The sequence below is a fragment of the Phyllobates terribilis genome, unplaced genomic scaffold, assembly GCF_046119375.1.
Source record: "Phyllobates terribilis strain yellow unplaced genomic scaffold, ASM4611937v1 Scaffold_3__8_contigs__length_932513732, whole genome shotgun sequence".
In the NCBI taxonomy this organism is placed as follows: domain Eukaryota; kingdom Metazoa; phylum Chordata; class Amphibia; order Anura; family Dendrobatidae; genus Phyllobates; species Phyllobates terribilis.
The window spans coordinates 450,904,855-450,920,749 of NW_027362763.1; the positions used below are offsets into that span (position 1 = coordinate 450,904,855).

Consider the following 15,895-nt stretch of genomic DNA (forward strand, 5'->3'; position numbering starts at 1 on the left):
CAGTTCATTAATATTGTGTCAGAACAAAGCTCATTATATAAATAAGCCAGCAGAACTAATCTCAAAAGCTCAGTTGATAAATATGGTTTTAGCACAATAAATGATGTTAACAGAACAAGGAAGAGTTAATAAATATAAATACAGTATCAGGGCTAAGCTCAGTACATGCATACAATACCAGAATCAAATAAATTAACATGGTGCCATAGCTAAGACTATTCACAAACACATACTACTCAGAGTCCTCAATCTTTTTGGTTACTGGTCACATTCCTACCTAAACCCAGACAAACTGATGTCTTTATTGACAAAATATTGCAAAACCACAACCTGTGAAAATTTGCAGGAAACCATGTCTACATCTAAAGCAGCACGCCACCTAAAGAAAGGGGCAATGTTAAGAAAAGTGCATCAGGGGAATAAAAAAGCAGGAGGGGCTGTGTAAGAAGCAGGAAATAATTCTGCCCCAACTCTTTAAAAACATTTTTGGTAATGAGAACTATATTATACTTTTGAAAATGTCTACATCAGTTACTTAAAAAGCGACCATTTAAGTTTTACATTGAATACAATTTAGTTTATATAACTGTAGTGTGGGAAAATCAGATATTACTTTTCATAATAGCAACATAATCAATATTTTATACACAGAAGAAACCTTTTTAATAAATGGCACATGATATTACAGGGGTCCTGTTACAAATTTTGCATTTGAACATAGGTGCTTCAAATTAGCTTTCTATTGGATGCATATCTGAAACACCCCAACCTTCCTGATGGGCTCAATTTCTGAACAGAGCATGTTCTGTTCCTTTCATTCTGTGTGTGTCTGCCAAGCTACAGTTGTCAACTATTTTTAATACTAACCAACAGAATTGTGAATGCAGATTAAAGGGCATGATGCAGGCTGTAATTCAGGTTAAGTGCAAGATTAATAGGGCAATGTATTTGCAAAGATACTCACCTTAGATTATATTGTATGTATTTAGACTCTCTAAATGCAGTTCAGTTTTGGGCATAGCTTTAATACATTTGTGACACCCCAGGGGTCTGGTTGCCACAGTAATAGAGATATTATGTCTGAGAGCAAGTGGGAGGTTTCTCTGGTCAGGAGCCCTAAGCATGCAACACGGCCCACCCAGACCTGGGAGGGGAGGAATCTGCCCTTATAAACTGGGTCTGGGGCGGGATTGAGTAGTCAGAGCCTGGAGAGGGAAAGTGACAACAGGAGCTCTGTAGGAGCAGGAGCGAGTGCCAGAGGCTGGAAGCTAGAGAGCTCGCCTTGGCTGAAGACACTAATACCGGACACGGAGTCCGAGGCTGTGGGGACATCCAGGTCCAGCAGCAGAATCCAACCGGCAGGGGATTCCATATCCTCTGGCCTTAGAAACCCGAAGGCACGGTCACAAGCAAGGGACCAGCACCGCCATCGTGAAGCGAAGGCTGACGGAAGGCCCCAAGTCACCGGCCATACGGGTGAGCACCACACGGTATACTCAGGGACGTGGGCTACTTCTACCCGCATAGAGCAAGGTAGCCAGGAAAGAGTGCAGATAGTCGGGGAGGCCTACAACTCCACCTGGCCAGGGGAGATCCTGCTTGCTCACAGACTGACCAGGCCCCTACTGCTAACCAATACTCCCGGGAGGGTCTGCTTTATACCATCAGTAAAGGCCCTGAACTGCACCACACGTCTCTGTGATTCCGTGCCGCACCAGCACCATTACTACTGGGACGCTCACACCATCACTCCCATCATCCACCTTAGCTGCCCTGAGGCAATACTTCTCCCGTGGGGAGTTATCCCATACTCGGCTGTGCAAACAACATCAGCCTCAGCGGTCGGCAGCGCAGCGGCGGTCCCCACTGACCGCAATCCACGGGTGGCGTAGTCGGACATTGTTCTTACCTATAGACTGCCACTGGTTTGACCGCCCTGGGCACGGACCGGGTCACCGCCACGGAGGACTACAACCCCCAGCGATCCGGCTCCGGGTATCCCCCTGCACCGCACAGGCCCAGGGGGCGCGTCACATTCATGATATATGCTGTGTGTTTTGCTTTGATAACAATCTAATGTGTGCTATGAAATAATAATACAAGACCTCTGAGAGGCAGAATCCTGCGGTAGGAGTACATAATAATTAATGGGGTTTTCAGGGTCTAGACAAATTTCTGCAGTAACTCTTGATGCCTACCAAATTGTGACAGTGTGCAATGTGCAGACTGTCACGATTTCCTGTATTGCCCCATGAGTAGTCATGTGACCGCAAGTGTGTGCTTGCATAGTTGCGGTCATGTTGCCAGCTAGAATTCTCATTAATTTCTCTCAATAGAAAATTTATGAGAATCTAGTCAGTTTGTGGCTACAGCTATGTAAATTAGATACTCAACTGTCACGTGACTGCTTACTCCTGCTGGGAATACAGGGGAACAGTGACAGTAAATTGAATCCACAGTTATCAGAGGGCGATTTGTATGTTTGCAGACAGATTCCAACTAAATTCTCATTGGATTGCTTAAATAGAACAAAAAGATAAGAATCAAATGTGAATCTAGTAGGCAGGAGACTGTTGTTATGCAATTCATGTACTTATGATCACATGAATGCCCATTCACGTTTAGAATGCAGGGGAATCGTGATACTGTGCATATAACACACTGCCTTAATTCGGTAATCTGCAATCTCTTTATGTGTAATTTGTCTATAGCTCCGAAAACCCCTTTAATGTAATAAATACATTCATTACAATTATATTTACTTTAATAATAATACCTAAAAACTTGATTTCAATGTATTATCAAAATTATTCAGCTCACGTTCTGAGATTTTCATTTTAGTTTTTGTACATTCAGAAAGTCTTTTGCGGAAGTTTCCACTAAGCAGTACATAAAGGAAAGGATTGATACCACTGCTGGCATAGCTGAGGCAAATGGAGCAATAGTAGCTGACATAAAAAATGATTGTGGGTTGAGAGATCTGAAGGTTTACAATCTGAATCACATGGTAGGGGGCTGCACTGACAATGAAAACTCCCACCAATACAAGCACCATCTTGGTCAGTCGTAGAACTCTTTGTCTGGGTAAACTGTTGTTGTAGCTGAAAAATAAAAAAAAGGTACATTATATAATTGCATAATATAAACAATAATGAAATGATATTTTTCAAAATTGCGTCACATAGATATCTATAGGGGATGCAGAAGTAGCAGTGAAGTAGCAGTTACGAGGTACTGCTACAGGAGGAGATCTAAATGTCCCTTTGGAGAAAATAAGGAACTTTTAGGAAAATGGTTCATAGCCAAAGTAATAAATATTATTATTAAATTGCGGTCATTTATAAAACTCAGTCATGCTAAAGCCCTGGCCCAGACTGTAACAGACTGAAGAGGATGCATACAACAGGGGAAAACAAACAGAAGAGGTGCAGAGGAATGGATAACAGGCTGAGAGGGTGGTGGGACAAATGAGATGTGTCTTTTTTTTTTTCTTTTTGCTGTCCATCCATGTTTTAACAAAGCGGTACCCACTTTTCGCTGAATAGACTGAAATTGAATTGTGAAAAATACATTATCTGGAAAATAAAGTCTTTATAAAATTTGAGAAAAATTAACTTTCCCCCAAATACATTTTAGTGAACAAATTGGAAAAAAAAAAGAGGCAGATTAATAATGAGAGACAAGGCGGATTATTCAGGCAGCAGATTTAATGGGGTATTCACAAGTACACCTATCCTTTGGATACTGCTGGGACCCCCACCAAATCCCGAGAATGAGGACTTTGAAGAGTCTTGTGTTAGTGCTGCAGTAGTCAATCAAGCGCACTGCTGATAATTATTTACTGAACTGCTGAAGATAGCTAAGCTGCACTTGGCTGATCTTGAACATTCCCATTCCCAAGAATGAATGGAAGGACAATGCTGTAAGGGTGTGACAGAGACTGTCATGCACCTGCCCCTGAAGACATCAAGTGGTGTGAATATTGACATGCAGTTTTATTGCATTTTATGGTAACATGTGAAATGTAATGTAAGTAATGTATAACTACTGTAAAGGTAATGCCTGGCATGAGTAGTAATTTATACTGTAAGAAGTGATATGTTGAGAATTGCCATGTATTGTGTTATGGTAATATACAGTGTCTGGGTAAGGTAAAGGTAAGGTAAGGTAAAGAATGAAAGTATAATGTATAAGCAATGCTTCATATTTAGTGCAGAGTAAGCATAGGATAAGATATAGGTTAGGATTTAGGACCCAGAGTATTGACAAATAGGACAGAGTAGATAGTGATAAACATTGTAAGTGTAATATGCTTAGTGCAGGAGATAGTGACTACTTAAGTAGGTGAAAGGTGAAATTGGGCCAGCAACAAGTCTGCTGGGGAGACAAAGTAAAGAGACAGTTAAAATGATTGGTCCAGCCCAAAGTGGGAGGGATTAGGGCCAGTAAAAGGCAACCACTTACTGGTTTAGTCAGTTAGTGAGGAGAGTTCGTTGGTGACAGTTGCTAGGTCTAGTCCAAGGTGCAGTGGGCTGAAGCATGATGTGGGCAAAGAGTAGATGTTCTGGCAGTATGAGGTCAACAACAATGGAGCTACCGCAACCCCCGAACCTACTGTCTCCTTCCCCATTCCTGTAGAATGTAAGCCCACGAGGACAGGGTCCTCTTCCCTCTGTACCAGTCTATCATTGTTAATTTGTTTACTGTAAGTGATATCTCTATTTGCTATGCAACTCCTCCTTATTTACAGCACCATGGAATCAATGGCGCTATATAAATAAATAATAAAATAATAATAATAATAATAATGAGATTGCACAAAACTCCCTATGGCCGTTCCTGCAATGTCCGGAGCCTAAGGCTCAAGTCGGGGGCTAAGGCTATACTCCACTCTGCATTCCCTTTGAGTATGCAGTGGAGAATAGGTTGGCTCTTATTACAGCAGAATAGCATATAACCATGCTCTGTCATGTGTGTATGTCCCCTGATGATTCCTGAGAAGGATGAAACGCGTCGGGATGCATGAGAGGCATTTTAAGGACAAGTGCAGGGTCTGTTGATTATAGTGGTAGCTGAGGACTGCCCTTGTCAGGGAGGGAGCAAAGGGGCAACAGGGCAGTGCAGTATCCCTTTTTAAGGCAAAATAGGGGCAGAATCAGATGCCTTCACTGACATGCCGCTGTGTTCTCTTTTGCCCACTGATGACTGCTCCCTTCCCTGAGGCAACTCCGTGACAAACTACCACAGAGAATTCAACACCGGGTGAGGACGTTCTGTTTTTTATATATTTTATGTCTTATTCACCATTGGAGTGATTCCTTATGTGTGTCTTGCCTAATGGTTTAGCACACATTGTGTATATATTTCTGTCTATTATCGATATGCACATGGTCTTTATATACTGAGCCTTTGGGATTGCATAATACATTCCTTGTCTAGCTTTTCCAAATAGATGCATATTGATGGTTGATGTTACTGCCTATTGGCTCTTGTTTGGTCCGTATCAGTATTTATTCTCTGGACGAGGATATAGCTCCACAAATTTTCACCCAATTCAGGTGGAGTCCTATTTCCGTCCTCTTTGTATACAACAGTGCAATCATGTATTTCTGTGCATTACCTTATATCATTCCTAGACACTGTTGCACTGTCACACTGACCCTGTAAGGTCCTAAATCTTTTTAACAAGTGTTGCATAATATTATTAACTGTTTGATTAAAGGTTATGTTTTATAACTACCCTTGCTACTCCAAATTATAATTATGGGGTCTTGAGACTTTTGGGGTTTTACTACCCTTTGCTGTTTTTGCTATGGAGAGCACCAACAACCCTTTTGTACAGTGGAAGATGGGCATTGAACTGTGTGAGGGAAACATAGTGGACTTTGGGAATACTGTGGAGCTGGATTGGGAAACCCTTGGGCTGAAAGAAGGAATTGCACTACACCCACAGCACATGGAAACTGGGGCACAATTTATATCCGACCCTCAACTATGACTACCGCCCTGCTCACCTTACAACTTGGCGTAGTTGGCAGGATTCAGGGTCCTTGCGTAAAGAGAGTGGAGGAACCCCTGAAATGGTTAAGATGGCAGCCATTAGAAGTCCCAAGATGGCGGATGATGTCGTGGAGGCTGACAAAAGCTCCACCCATCGTGGGCGTCATAACAGCAAAATGGTACAAAAATCTGTCTGGGCTGGGTAGTGGCCTGTACGCAGAAGACCACCCATTGTGGGTGAGGAGGAAGAAAAAGAAACCCTTCTCGTTGCAGCGAGCCAAGGCAGAACGGAGGTGTGGCTGGGAGGATTGAAGAAACCGGAGGTACCACCAGAGGTCCCGAGTCAGGAGCCGGACGTCAAGGCAGAAGCGACTATGTTGCTGTGGCCGAGGCCTGGCGGAAGGGCGGAATAGCTGAAGTCCCTAATTGTGACATGGCCAGTGAGTACTTAACAACCCTCCAAAAAGATAACGGCCGCAATATAAGGCATGGTGGCCAGCAGTGAAGGGTCTGTCCTGTAATGTCCCAGGTGTGCTCGTTGCACATGAGAGAGATTGGAACTGTTCTGCGTTCCTGAGGGCAGAAGACCCAGTATTGACCGAAACTCTCGGTGTTGGCCAAAAAAGGCAGAGGAGTTTTTGTGTTCCCTTCCCTATTTTGGATTGCTCATGTTTGTGCATCCCCCTTCTGGATTGAAGGACTGTAAACTGTAAAGAGTCCGAAACCCTTGTGGTCCCTGTGGAGTGTTTTCACTGCCACATGGACTCTTTCCCATTTCCCCCTGTGGACTCTTCCCTATTCTATACATGAACTTTTCTTCAGGGACTTGGAGCCTGACATAGGGACAGCAGTGTGCAACTTAAAGGAACTGTAGTTCACAAAAGTGGGACAGAATAGATAGTGATAGGCATTGTAATTGTAATATGCTTGTGCATACTGTTAGGAGATAGTGACTGTACTTATGTAGATGAAAGGTGAAGTTTGCCCAGCAACAAGACTGCTGGGGGAGACAGATTAAACAGACAGTTAAAATAATTGGTCCAACCCAAAGTGGGAGGGGATAGGGCCAGTAAAAGACAACCACTTGCTGGTTTAGTCAGTTAGTGAGGAGAGTTCATTGGTGACAGTTGCTAGGGCTAGTTTAAGGTGCAGTGGGCTGAAGCACAGTTTGGGCAAAGACGTTCAGGCGGTATGAAGTTGCACAAAACTCCATACAGAAATTCCTGCAATGTCCGGAGCCTAAGGCTCAAGTTGAGGGCTATAGAGAACACTGACAACCCTTTCGTACAGTGAAAAATGGGCGTGGAGCCATGTGAGGGAAACATAGTGGACTTTGGGAATACTGCGGAGCCGGACGGGAAACCCTGGGGCTGACAAAAGGATAAGCGTAGGGGTAATCTGTGCTGAACGTGAGAACTGGAGTGAAAAGTACTGTGTTAAGGAAGTAAGTGATGGAGGGTGCTGGGCCTCAAACTGTATGATGCAATCTGATGTACATCAACTGTCAAGTAAACTGTTAAATGTTAAAATGAACCGGGTGTCCCCTATTGAATGTGCGCCTGTTCCTGCATCCGAGATCATGGAGACAGCAGAGGACTGTGGTCAAAGCATGAGTGAACTGCACTACACCCACAGCATATGGGAACTGGGGCACCGTTTATTTGTAGTGTAACATAGTATCATAGTAACATAGTTTTTAAGGTTGAAGGAAGACTAAGTCCATCTAGTTCAACCCATAGCCTAACATGTTGATCCAGAGGAAGGCAAAAAAAAACCATGTGGCAAACACTAAGCTCCACATTGGGGAAAAAAATTCCTTCCTGACTCCATACGACAATCAGACTAGTTCCCTGGATCAACGCCCTATCAAGGAATCTAGTATATATAACCTGTAATATTATACTTTTCAAGAAAGGCATCCATGCCGTTCTTAAATTTTAATAGTGAATCACTCATTATAACATCATGCGGCAGAGAGTTCCATAGTCTCACTGCTCTTAATGTAAAGAATCCCCGTCTGTGATTATGATATAACCTTCTTTCCTCCAGACGTAGAAGATGCCCCCTTGTCCCAGTCTCTGGCCTCAGAGTAAAATTATCAGTAGAAAGGTCTTTGTACTGTCCCCTCATATACTTGTACATAGTATTAAGATCACCCCTAAGCCTTCGTTTTTCCACTGTAAATAACCCCAAGTGTAATAACCTGTGTTGGTATTGCAGGCCCCCCAGTCCAAGGGTGCCAAGGTGAAGAGAAACATCAACCCCTCGACCATGACTACCGCCCTGCGCATCTTAGAGCGTGGATGATGAACCATCGCTTCATTCACATGAGGGTCAGGATAGTTGGCGGTACAACTAGATAAACCTTCACAGATTCCAAGAACTGGGGCTCTGAAGTACTTTGAGTGAGTGGCGTCGTGGTTCATCAAATGCACTGCTGCTCAATTCATTTTTAAATGGTCTGTTAGAGATAGTTGAGATGAGCTCGACTGATCTTTGGCACTCACATAAGAATGAATGGTGCAACAGAACACATGACTGACAACCACCCTATTAACATGGAGCTCTTCAGAGCCCAATTTTGGAAATTTGTAGGGGTCCCAGCAGTTTAACCACAGCTATTCCGAGATCCGGATCTCTGAAGAGCCCCATGTGAATGCAACAGTGGTCCTTCATATGCACTCTAGCTCCATTCATTCATATAGGAGTGCCAAAGACAACCTAAATAAGGGATAACTTCCAAACTTGAGAATACTCCATTAAGGAAGGGTTGGAAAGGTGCAAGAGTGCTAAGTGGGAGGCCACAGAGAAGAATGGTGAACACTAAGGCCATGCACTAACAATTTTGTTGATTCAAAGTTGAGCAAGGAGTTGATTGGTGAAATGTTTTCCAGTTAGAAGGTGGCAAGTGAAACATAAATATATGATATAAAGTGGACCTGTCTGCTCAAAAAATTAAATACCTTGTAAAGAAAAAAAACAGATATCCCCTGATTCTAAGGCTGATTTACGTTTTGCTTTACTTTGATCCATTGCAGAGACATTCATTTTTCTTTCTTCTGAGGCACACTATGTGAAATTTCTGTTTTGCAGTTCAGCTGGTAATTTCTTCAGAGTCTTATCTGGGGGCATGTGCTTTCTGTCTTCCCTCACAGATATGGCTAATCACAGCTAAGTAGCCTCTGAGACTGAGAGATTGCTAGATCAGCAGCAGTGCTGTGATTGGTAGCATATGAATGGGAGTGATAAAAACGCACTCCATCAGAGAAAACTCTTTAGAAATGTCCAATTGAACTGCAAATTGAGATTTTTTATATTGAAATCCAAAAGTAACAAATGTGAATATTCTTGCAATGGAGCTACACAGGGATAAAATAATAATAATAATAATGTTTATTTTTATAGCGCCAACATATTCCGCAGCACTTTACAAATTTTAAGGGGGACTTATACAGACAATACAAAATAAGCATATCTCATATCGAAAGGAGTGAGGTCCCTGCTCGCAAGCTTACAGTCTATGAGGAAATGGGGGAGACACAAAAGGTAGAATGTACATATATTGTATAATGCAGCCTTAATATTCTAAATAGAATAAATAATACATGGACTGGTGTCCTTCCAGTATGTGTACAGTCCTGACTGAGGCTATTAAGTACATGGTTGGTATGAACCTGAAATTGAAGAAGATTTTAATATGGGGGAAAACTGGGACGGACAACTGGGATGGACAGGTGTGGAGGCGATACGCCAGCCTAAAGAAATGGGTTTTTAGGGTCCGCTTGAAACTGTGGGTATTGGGAATTAATCGAATTGTCCTGGGTAGTGCATTCCAAAGAATTGGCGCAGCACGCGAGAAATCTTGGAGACGGGAGTGGGAAGTTCGGATTATGGAGGATTTTAGTTTTAAGTCACAGGCAGAACGGAGGGCACGTGTAGGGTGGTAGACTGAGACAAGGGAGGAGATGTAGGGGGGTACTGAAGCATGGAGCACTTTGTGGGTAAGCGTGATAAGTTTAAATTGAATTCTATATTGGATGGGTAACCAATGCAATGACTGGCACAGGGAAGAGGCATCGGAGTAGCGGTTGGCGAGGAATATGATCCTGGCTGCTGCATTAAGGACGGATTGGAGAGGGGAGAGTTTAGTAAGAAGGAGCCCGATAAGTAGAGCATTGCAGTAGTCCAGACGGGAATGAATAATAGCTACGGTAAGAGTTTTTGCTGAGTCAAAGATGAGAAAAGTCATGATTCTTGAGATGTTTTTGAGGTGTAGATGACATGAACGAGCGAGTGATTTGATGTGAGGAGTGAAAGAAAGATCTGAATCAAAAATGACCCCAAGACAGCGGGCTTGTTGCTGGGGAGTAATGGTTGAGCCACAAACGGAAATGGCAATATCGGGCACAGGTAGGTTAGTGGAGGGAGGAAAGACGAGGAATTCAGTTTTTGACAGATTCAGTTTTAGGCAGAGGGAGGACATAATGTTAGAGACAGCAGAAAGACAATCACTGGTCTTTTGTAGTAATACAGGGGTGATGTCCGGAGCAGAGGTGTATAATTGGGTGTCATCAGCATAGAGATGGTACTGAAAACCGAATCTACTGATTGTTTGTCCAATGGGAGCACTGTATAAGGAGAAAAGAAGGGGGCCTAGGACTGATCCTTGAGGAACCCTGACAGTAAGGGGAAGGAGAGAGGAGGAGGAGCCAGCGAATGACACAGAGAAGGAGCGGTCAGAGAAATAGGAGGAGAACCAGGAGAGAACAGTGTCCTTGAGGCCAATAGTGCGGAGCATAGTGAGGAGGAACTGGTGATCCACAGTGTCGAATGCTGCAGAGAGATCCAGGAGAATCAGCAGGGAATACTGACCATTAGATTTAGCTGTTAGTAGATCATTAGAGACTTTAGTGAGGGCAGTTTCAGTAGAAAGTAAAGAGCGGAAACCAGATTGTAAAGGGTCAAGAAGAGAATTGTCTGAAAGATAGCTGATTAGATGGGAATGGACCAGGCGTTCCAGGAGTTTAGAGATAAAGGGAAGATTGGAAACAGGTCTGTAGTTGGCAGTGCAGTTCTGGTCAAGGGATGGTTTTTTAAGTAATGGATGTATGCTGGCATGTTTAAAAGAAGAGGGAAAGATACCAGATGAGAGGGAGAGGTTGAAAATTTTAGTTTGCTAAAAAGCAAACAGTGCCAGATTTAGGTGAGCGCAGGAATTTTTACAAGGTATTTATTTCAATTTATTTAAGCAACTGACAGGTTCTCTTTAAGGACAAGATGGAGTCAAAGGTTATCTCAAGGTATTTACATATTTTATCAGAGAACTCTATTTTGAACAGTAATTTGGAGTTGTCAAGTTAGCTGGGTTATAGATATTTACCCGTGAGGGCCTCGCCCAAAAAGTACTCATGTTTAGTGCAGGGCATGCAAAAGAATGTAAGTAATAAGTGACTTCGAAAAACATTTTTTTTAAATAACCCAAGTTTATCATGGGAGATTAGTGGATTGATTCGCAGAAGACCAACTTCGAGTCGAATTTCCTGAAATTTGCAAGTCCACGTGAATTTGAATGTTTTGAAATTCAATTGACAAAGATTTTAAAAGAAAAAGATGTCTGGTACCATTTCATAAATTGTTGAAGCATCAGCGAGTGGGCTAAAGCTGTGTTACGTGGCAACGTGGGCTACCCCTCAATTCACAGCATATAAGACATCACATAGTTGTAGCGCAGCTGATCAAGGGGCTATCACAGCCAGTATAAAAGATGGGAGCCAGTCAGGGAGCACCATTTTGGGCTTATATCTTGTAGTGATAGAAGTTCAGAGCGCAAAACTCAAACAGGGATACAGAAAGGCCTAATCTGATTGTGGTGTACTAAACCACATTGAAAATGGAAGTAGTTGTCTGAGTCTGTGTGTAATAATCCAAAGATTGAAGTGATATACGGAAGTGCTGTACTTATCTAGTGTCAAATTGATTTATTTATGATATATAACAGTAACAACACCTTAAAGGTAACCTGGGGCAGCACGGCAGCTCAATGGTTAGCACCGCAGTCTTGCAGTACTGGGGTCCTGGGTTCAAATACCACCATGGACAACATCTGCATGGAGTTTGTATGTTCTCCATGTGTTTGCGTGGGTTTCTTCTGGGCTCTGCAGTTTCCTCCCACACTCCAAAGACATATTGATAGGGAATTTAGATTGTGAGCCCCAATGGGGACAGTGCTGATATTGTCTGTGAAGCGCTGTGGAATTAATGGTGCTATATAAGTGAATAAAATAAATAAAAATAAAAAAATCAGGTTTTCCCCATATAAAGGACATCCAGCATCTGTTACAGAATACTAGAATGCTGTATTTATGCCCCCAATCCGCTCTGCAAGTTATAAAAATAGCTTTTCCTATATTTATAGGTGCACTCCAGTCTGATGTGTGTCTCTGGTCTTGATCCGGCACCTCCGAACGCGCTCCTGTGCAGGTGCACTCCTCTCTGCCCTGCCTACAGCAGAGTAAAGTACTGTAATGCACACGGGCAGAGAAAGACCAATGAGCGACGATGACCTTGTAGGTAAAGCCGGAACACACACACTACAATACTCTGCTATGCCCTTGACAGGCCAGAAAGAAGTACTCCTGTGCTGGAGCATGGTGGCGTCAATCAAATGAAGCAGGGAGGAGGATGGCAATGGTAAGAAGAGAGGAGGTGCCAGATAAAGAAAATGGATGACCATCGAACTGGCCCGCACCATCGATGGGTATATTAAAACCAATTTTTTATGTCTTGCAGAACGGATTAGGGACATATACAGTACAGACCAAAAGTTTGGACACATCAAGAGAATGAAAAGAGTGTGTAAAATAAAGCAGTCATCAAAGCAAAAGGTGGCTACTTTGAAGAACCTTGAATATAAGACATATTTTCAGTTGTTTCATACTTTTTTTTTAAAGTATATAATTCCACATGTGTTTCTTCATAGTTTTGATGCCTTCAGTGTGAATGTACAATTTTCATAGTCATGAAAATACAGAAAAATCTTTAAATGAGAAGGTGTGTCCAAAATTTTGGTCTGTACTGTATACTACATTCTAGTATGTAACAGATGGCTTACGGGGCTGGCCATTCTTTATATCAAGAAAACCTAGTTACAGGATCCTTTAAAGAACAATCTTTTTTATTCTTATTCTTTACACACGTTAAACAAGGATGGTAATATTAAACCTCTCAGTGCTAATTTGGTCTCTCTCGCTCAATGTATCGTACAGTTAATGGCTTTTCAGTAGCTTTATTGTCATTAATAGCTTTATTGCAATTTGCAGTGAAGTTAATCAAATTTTGAGAGAAAATTTGGGGAACCTAACGAGCTTCAGTTATAAAAGACTAGCTATTGAACCCATTCTACGCCTGAGTGGCAAGCATTTTTATTGGTACATTTTTAATTTTATTAATGGCGCCAAAGTCAGCATGTGCGCATACAGCGCTATCCTGCACCATTTTTTAAGGACACTGTCTGTGAATTCGCATATACAGTGTCTTCAATAAAATGGCACCATGGTGCGGTTTGCAAACATAGTGACTCCGGGGCCTCAATGCGCAAGCTCCACTCATCCCGGCTTTGAACAGAAGGATGCGTCCAGCATATACAAGATGTACTGAGAATACAGGAAGGTGTACTCACTTACGCTGAGTGTTGTATATATAACGTACTGAGAATACAGGAAGGTGTACTCACGCTGAGTATTGTATATATAACGTACTGAGAATATCGGGGGTATACTCGCTTCCGCTGAGCACTGTGTATATATAGCGTAAAGAGAATTCAGAGGGTGTACTCACTTACGCTGAGCGCTGTATGCATAACGTACTGAGAATACAGGGGGATGTACTCACTTACGCTGAGTGCTGTATGTATAACGTACTGAGAATACAGGGGGGTGTACTCACTTACGCTGAGAACTGTATGTATAACATGTAACGGGTCTGGGAGGCGGAACCTCTGGGCTACTATACAAGGGAGCGGTCCTTGTAAGGGAGCGGGTGGCGACCAGGCAGGCAGTCACAGCAGGTGACCGGGACAGTCTCTGGGTGTACGGGCAGGAGGTCACGGCAAGTGATCAGGGCAGTCTCTGGAAGAACGGGCTGGAGGTCACGGCAAGTGACCGGGGCAGTCTCTGGAAGAACGGGCAGGAGGTCACGGCAAGTGACCGGGGCAGTCTCTAGGTAAAGGGTAGGTACGACCTGTGATGGCTGCACCTCCAGGTAGGCTAGCAAGGCAGATGGAGGATGTGTGCTCCCAGGTGAGCAAGCGAGAGTCTCTGGAATAGCAGGTGGTAACAGCACGTGACGGCGGAGCCTCCAGGTAGGCAAGCAGGCAGGTAGCGGAGAAGCGCTCCCAGGTGAGCGGGCAAGAGTCTCTGGAATAGCTGGTGGTCCCAGCACGTGACAGCGGAACCTCCGGGCAGCCAAGCAGGCAGGTAGCGGAGAAGCGCTCCCAGGTGAGCGGGCAAGAGTCTGGAATAGCTGGTGGTCACAGCACGTGACAGCGGAGCCTCCGGGCAGGCAAGCAGGCAGGTAGCGGAGAAGCGCTCCCAGGTGAGCGGGCAAGCTGGTCCATAGACAGACTGACCGGAGTTGTAAGGCAGACCGTCGGACCTCAGGCAAGCAGGCAGGTAGCTGATGTGCGCTCCCAGGTGAGCGGGCAAGTTGGTCCTTAGACAGACTGACCGGAGTTGTAAGGCAGACCGTCGGACCTCAGGCAGGCAGGCAGGTAACAGGAAATCAGGCAGGATTAGGACAGCAAGCTGGCAGGAATCTGGCAGGTAACTGGCAGGTAACTGGCAACGGGACCTGAGGGCTGAAGCAGAGTAGAACGGTGCAACAACATTGCTCGGGCACCTCCATTTTGGAGGAGGTGCCTTATATATGGTAAAGTCCTCCGGCCATTGGCCGGGGACTCCTTAGGACGGCGCGCGCGGCCCCTTTAAGAGAGAGGGAGGGCGCGCGCGCCCTAAGCACAGTGGCCGGGAAGGAGCGCGCGCTGCCAGCAGAGCGGGAGAGGGACGCCGGGCACGGAGCAGAGCGGTGAGGGGAACAGCGTCCCTGCCTAGCAGAGGGCAGGGACACTGGCACTACAGTACCCCCCCCTTTAGGCCCCCCTTTTTTAGGCCAGATAGAAATTTAGCTAGGATGAGAGGGGCATGGATGTTCTCCCGGGGCTCCCACGTTCTCTCCTCAGGACCAAACCCCTTCCAATCTACCAGAAAAAAGGTCTTTCCTCTTACCCTTTTGGTGGCAAGAATGTTCTCTACCTCAAACTCGTCCTCAGCAGAAACCGGAGCAGGAGGCGTACCTGTAGACTTGGAAAAAGAGTTAAGCACCACGGGTTTGAGGAGAGATACATGGAAGGAGTTAGGGATCCGTAAGTTGGCCGGGAGTTTCAATTTATAGGCCACCGGGTTGATCTGACTGATGACCTCCAGAGGACCGATGAACCGAGGCCCTAACTTGTAAGAAGGTATCTTGAGTCGAACATATTTAGATGAGAGCCAGACTTTATCTCCTGGACGAAATTGTGGCGGATCCAGGCGTTTTTTGTCAGCGTGTCTTTTCATACGCTCGGATGACAGAAGGAGTGAGGACCGGGTACTCTCCCATATGGAGGAAAATTTGCTAACGAGAGATTCCGCAGCCGGGTTGTCCACAGAGGTGGAGACAGGAAAAGGAATCCGAGGATGCTGACCAAAGACTACAAAAAACGGGGATTTGGAGGAGGATTCGCTCTCGTGATTATTATAAGAGAACTCGGCCCATGGTAGGAGATCCACCCAGTCAGAATGGTGGGCATTAACGAAGTGCCGGAGGTAACTGGTCAGGTTCTGATTGATCCGCTCCACTT

General features: G+C 44.3%; 1 protein-coding gene across 1 annotated transcript in view; it reads right to left on the reverse strand.

Moving 5' to 3' along the window:
- Positions 1–1,755: 1,755 nt before the first annotated feature.
- The window catches only part of MCHR2 (melanin concentrating hormone receptor 2), a 776,191-nt gene continuing 762,051 nt past the window's right edge, over positions 1,756–15,895 (reverse strand). The window contains exon 6 of the mRNA XM_073673176.1: positions 1,756–3,101. Coding sequence (XP_073529277.1) covers positions 2,777–3,101 — 325 coding nt within the window. The 3' untranslated portion in view covers positions 1,756–2,776. The remainder of the gene's footprint in view (positions 3,102–15,895) is intronic.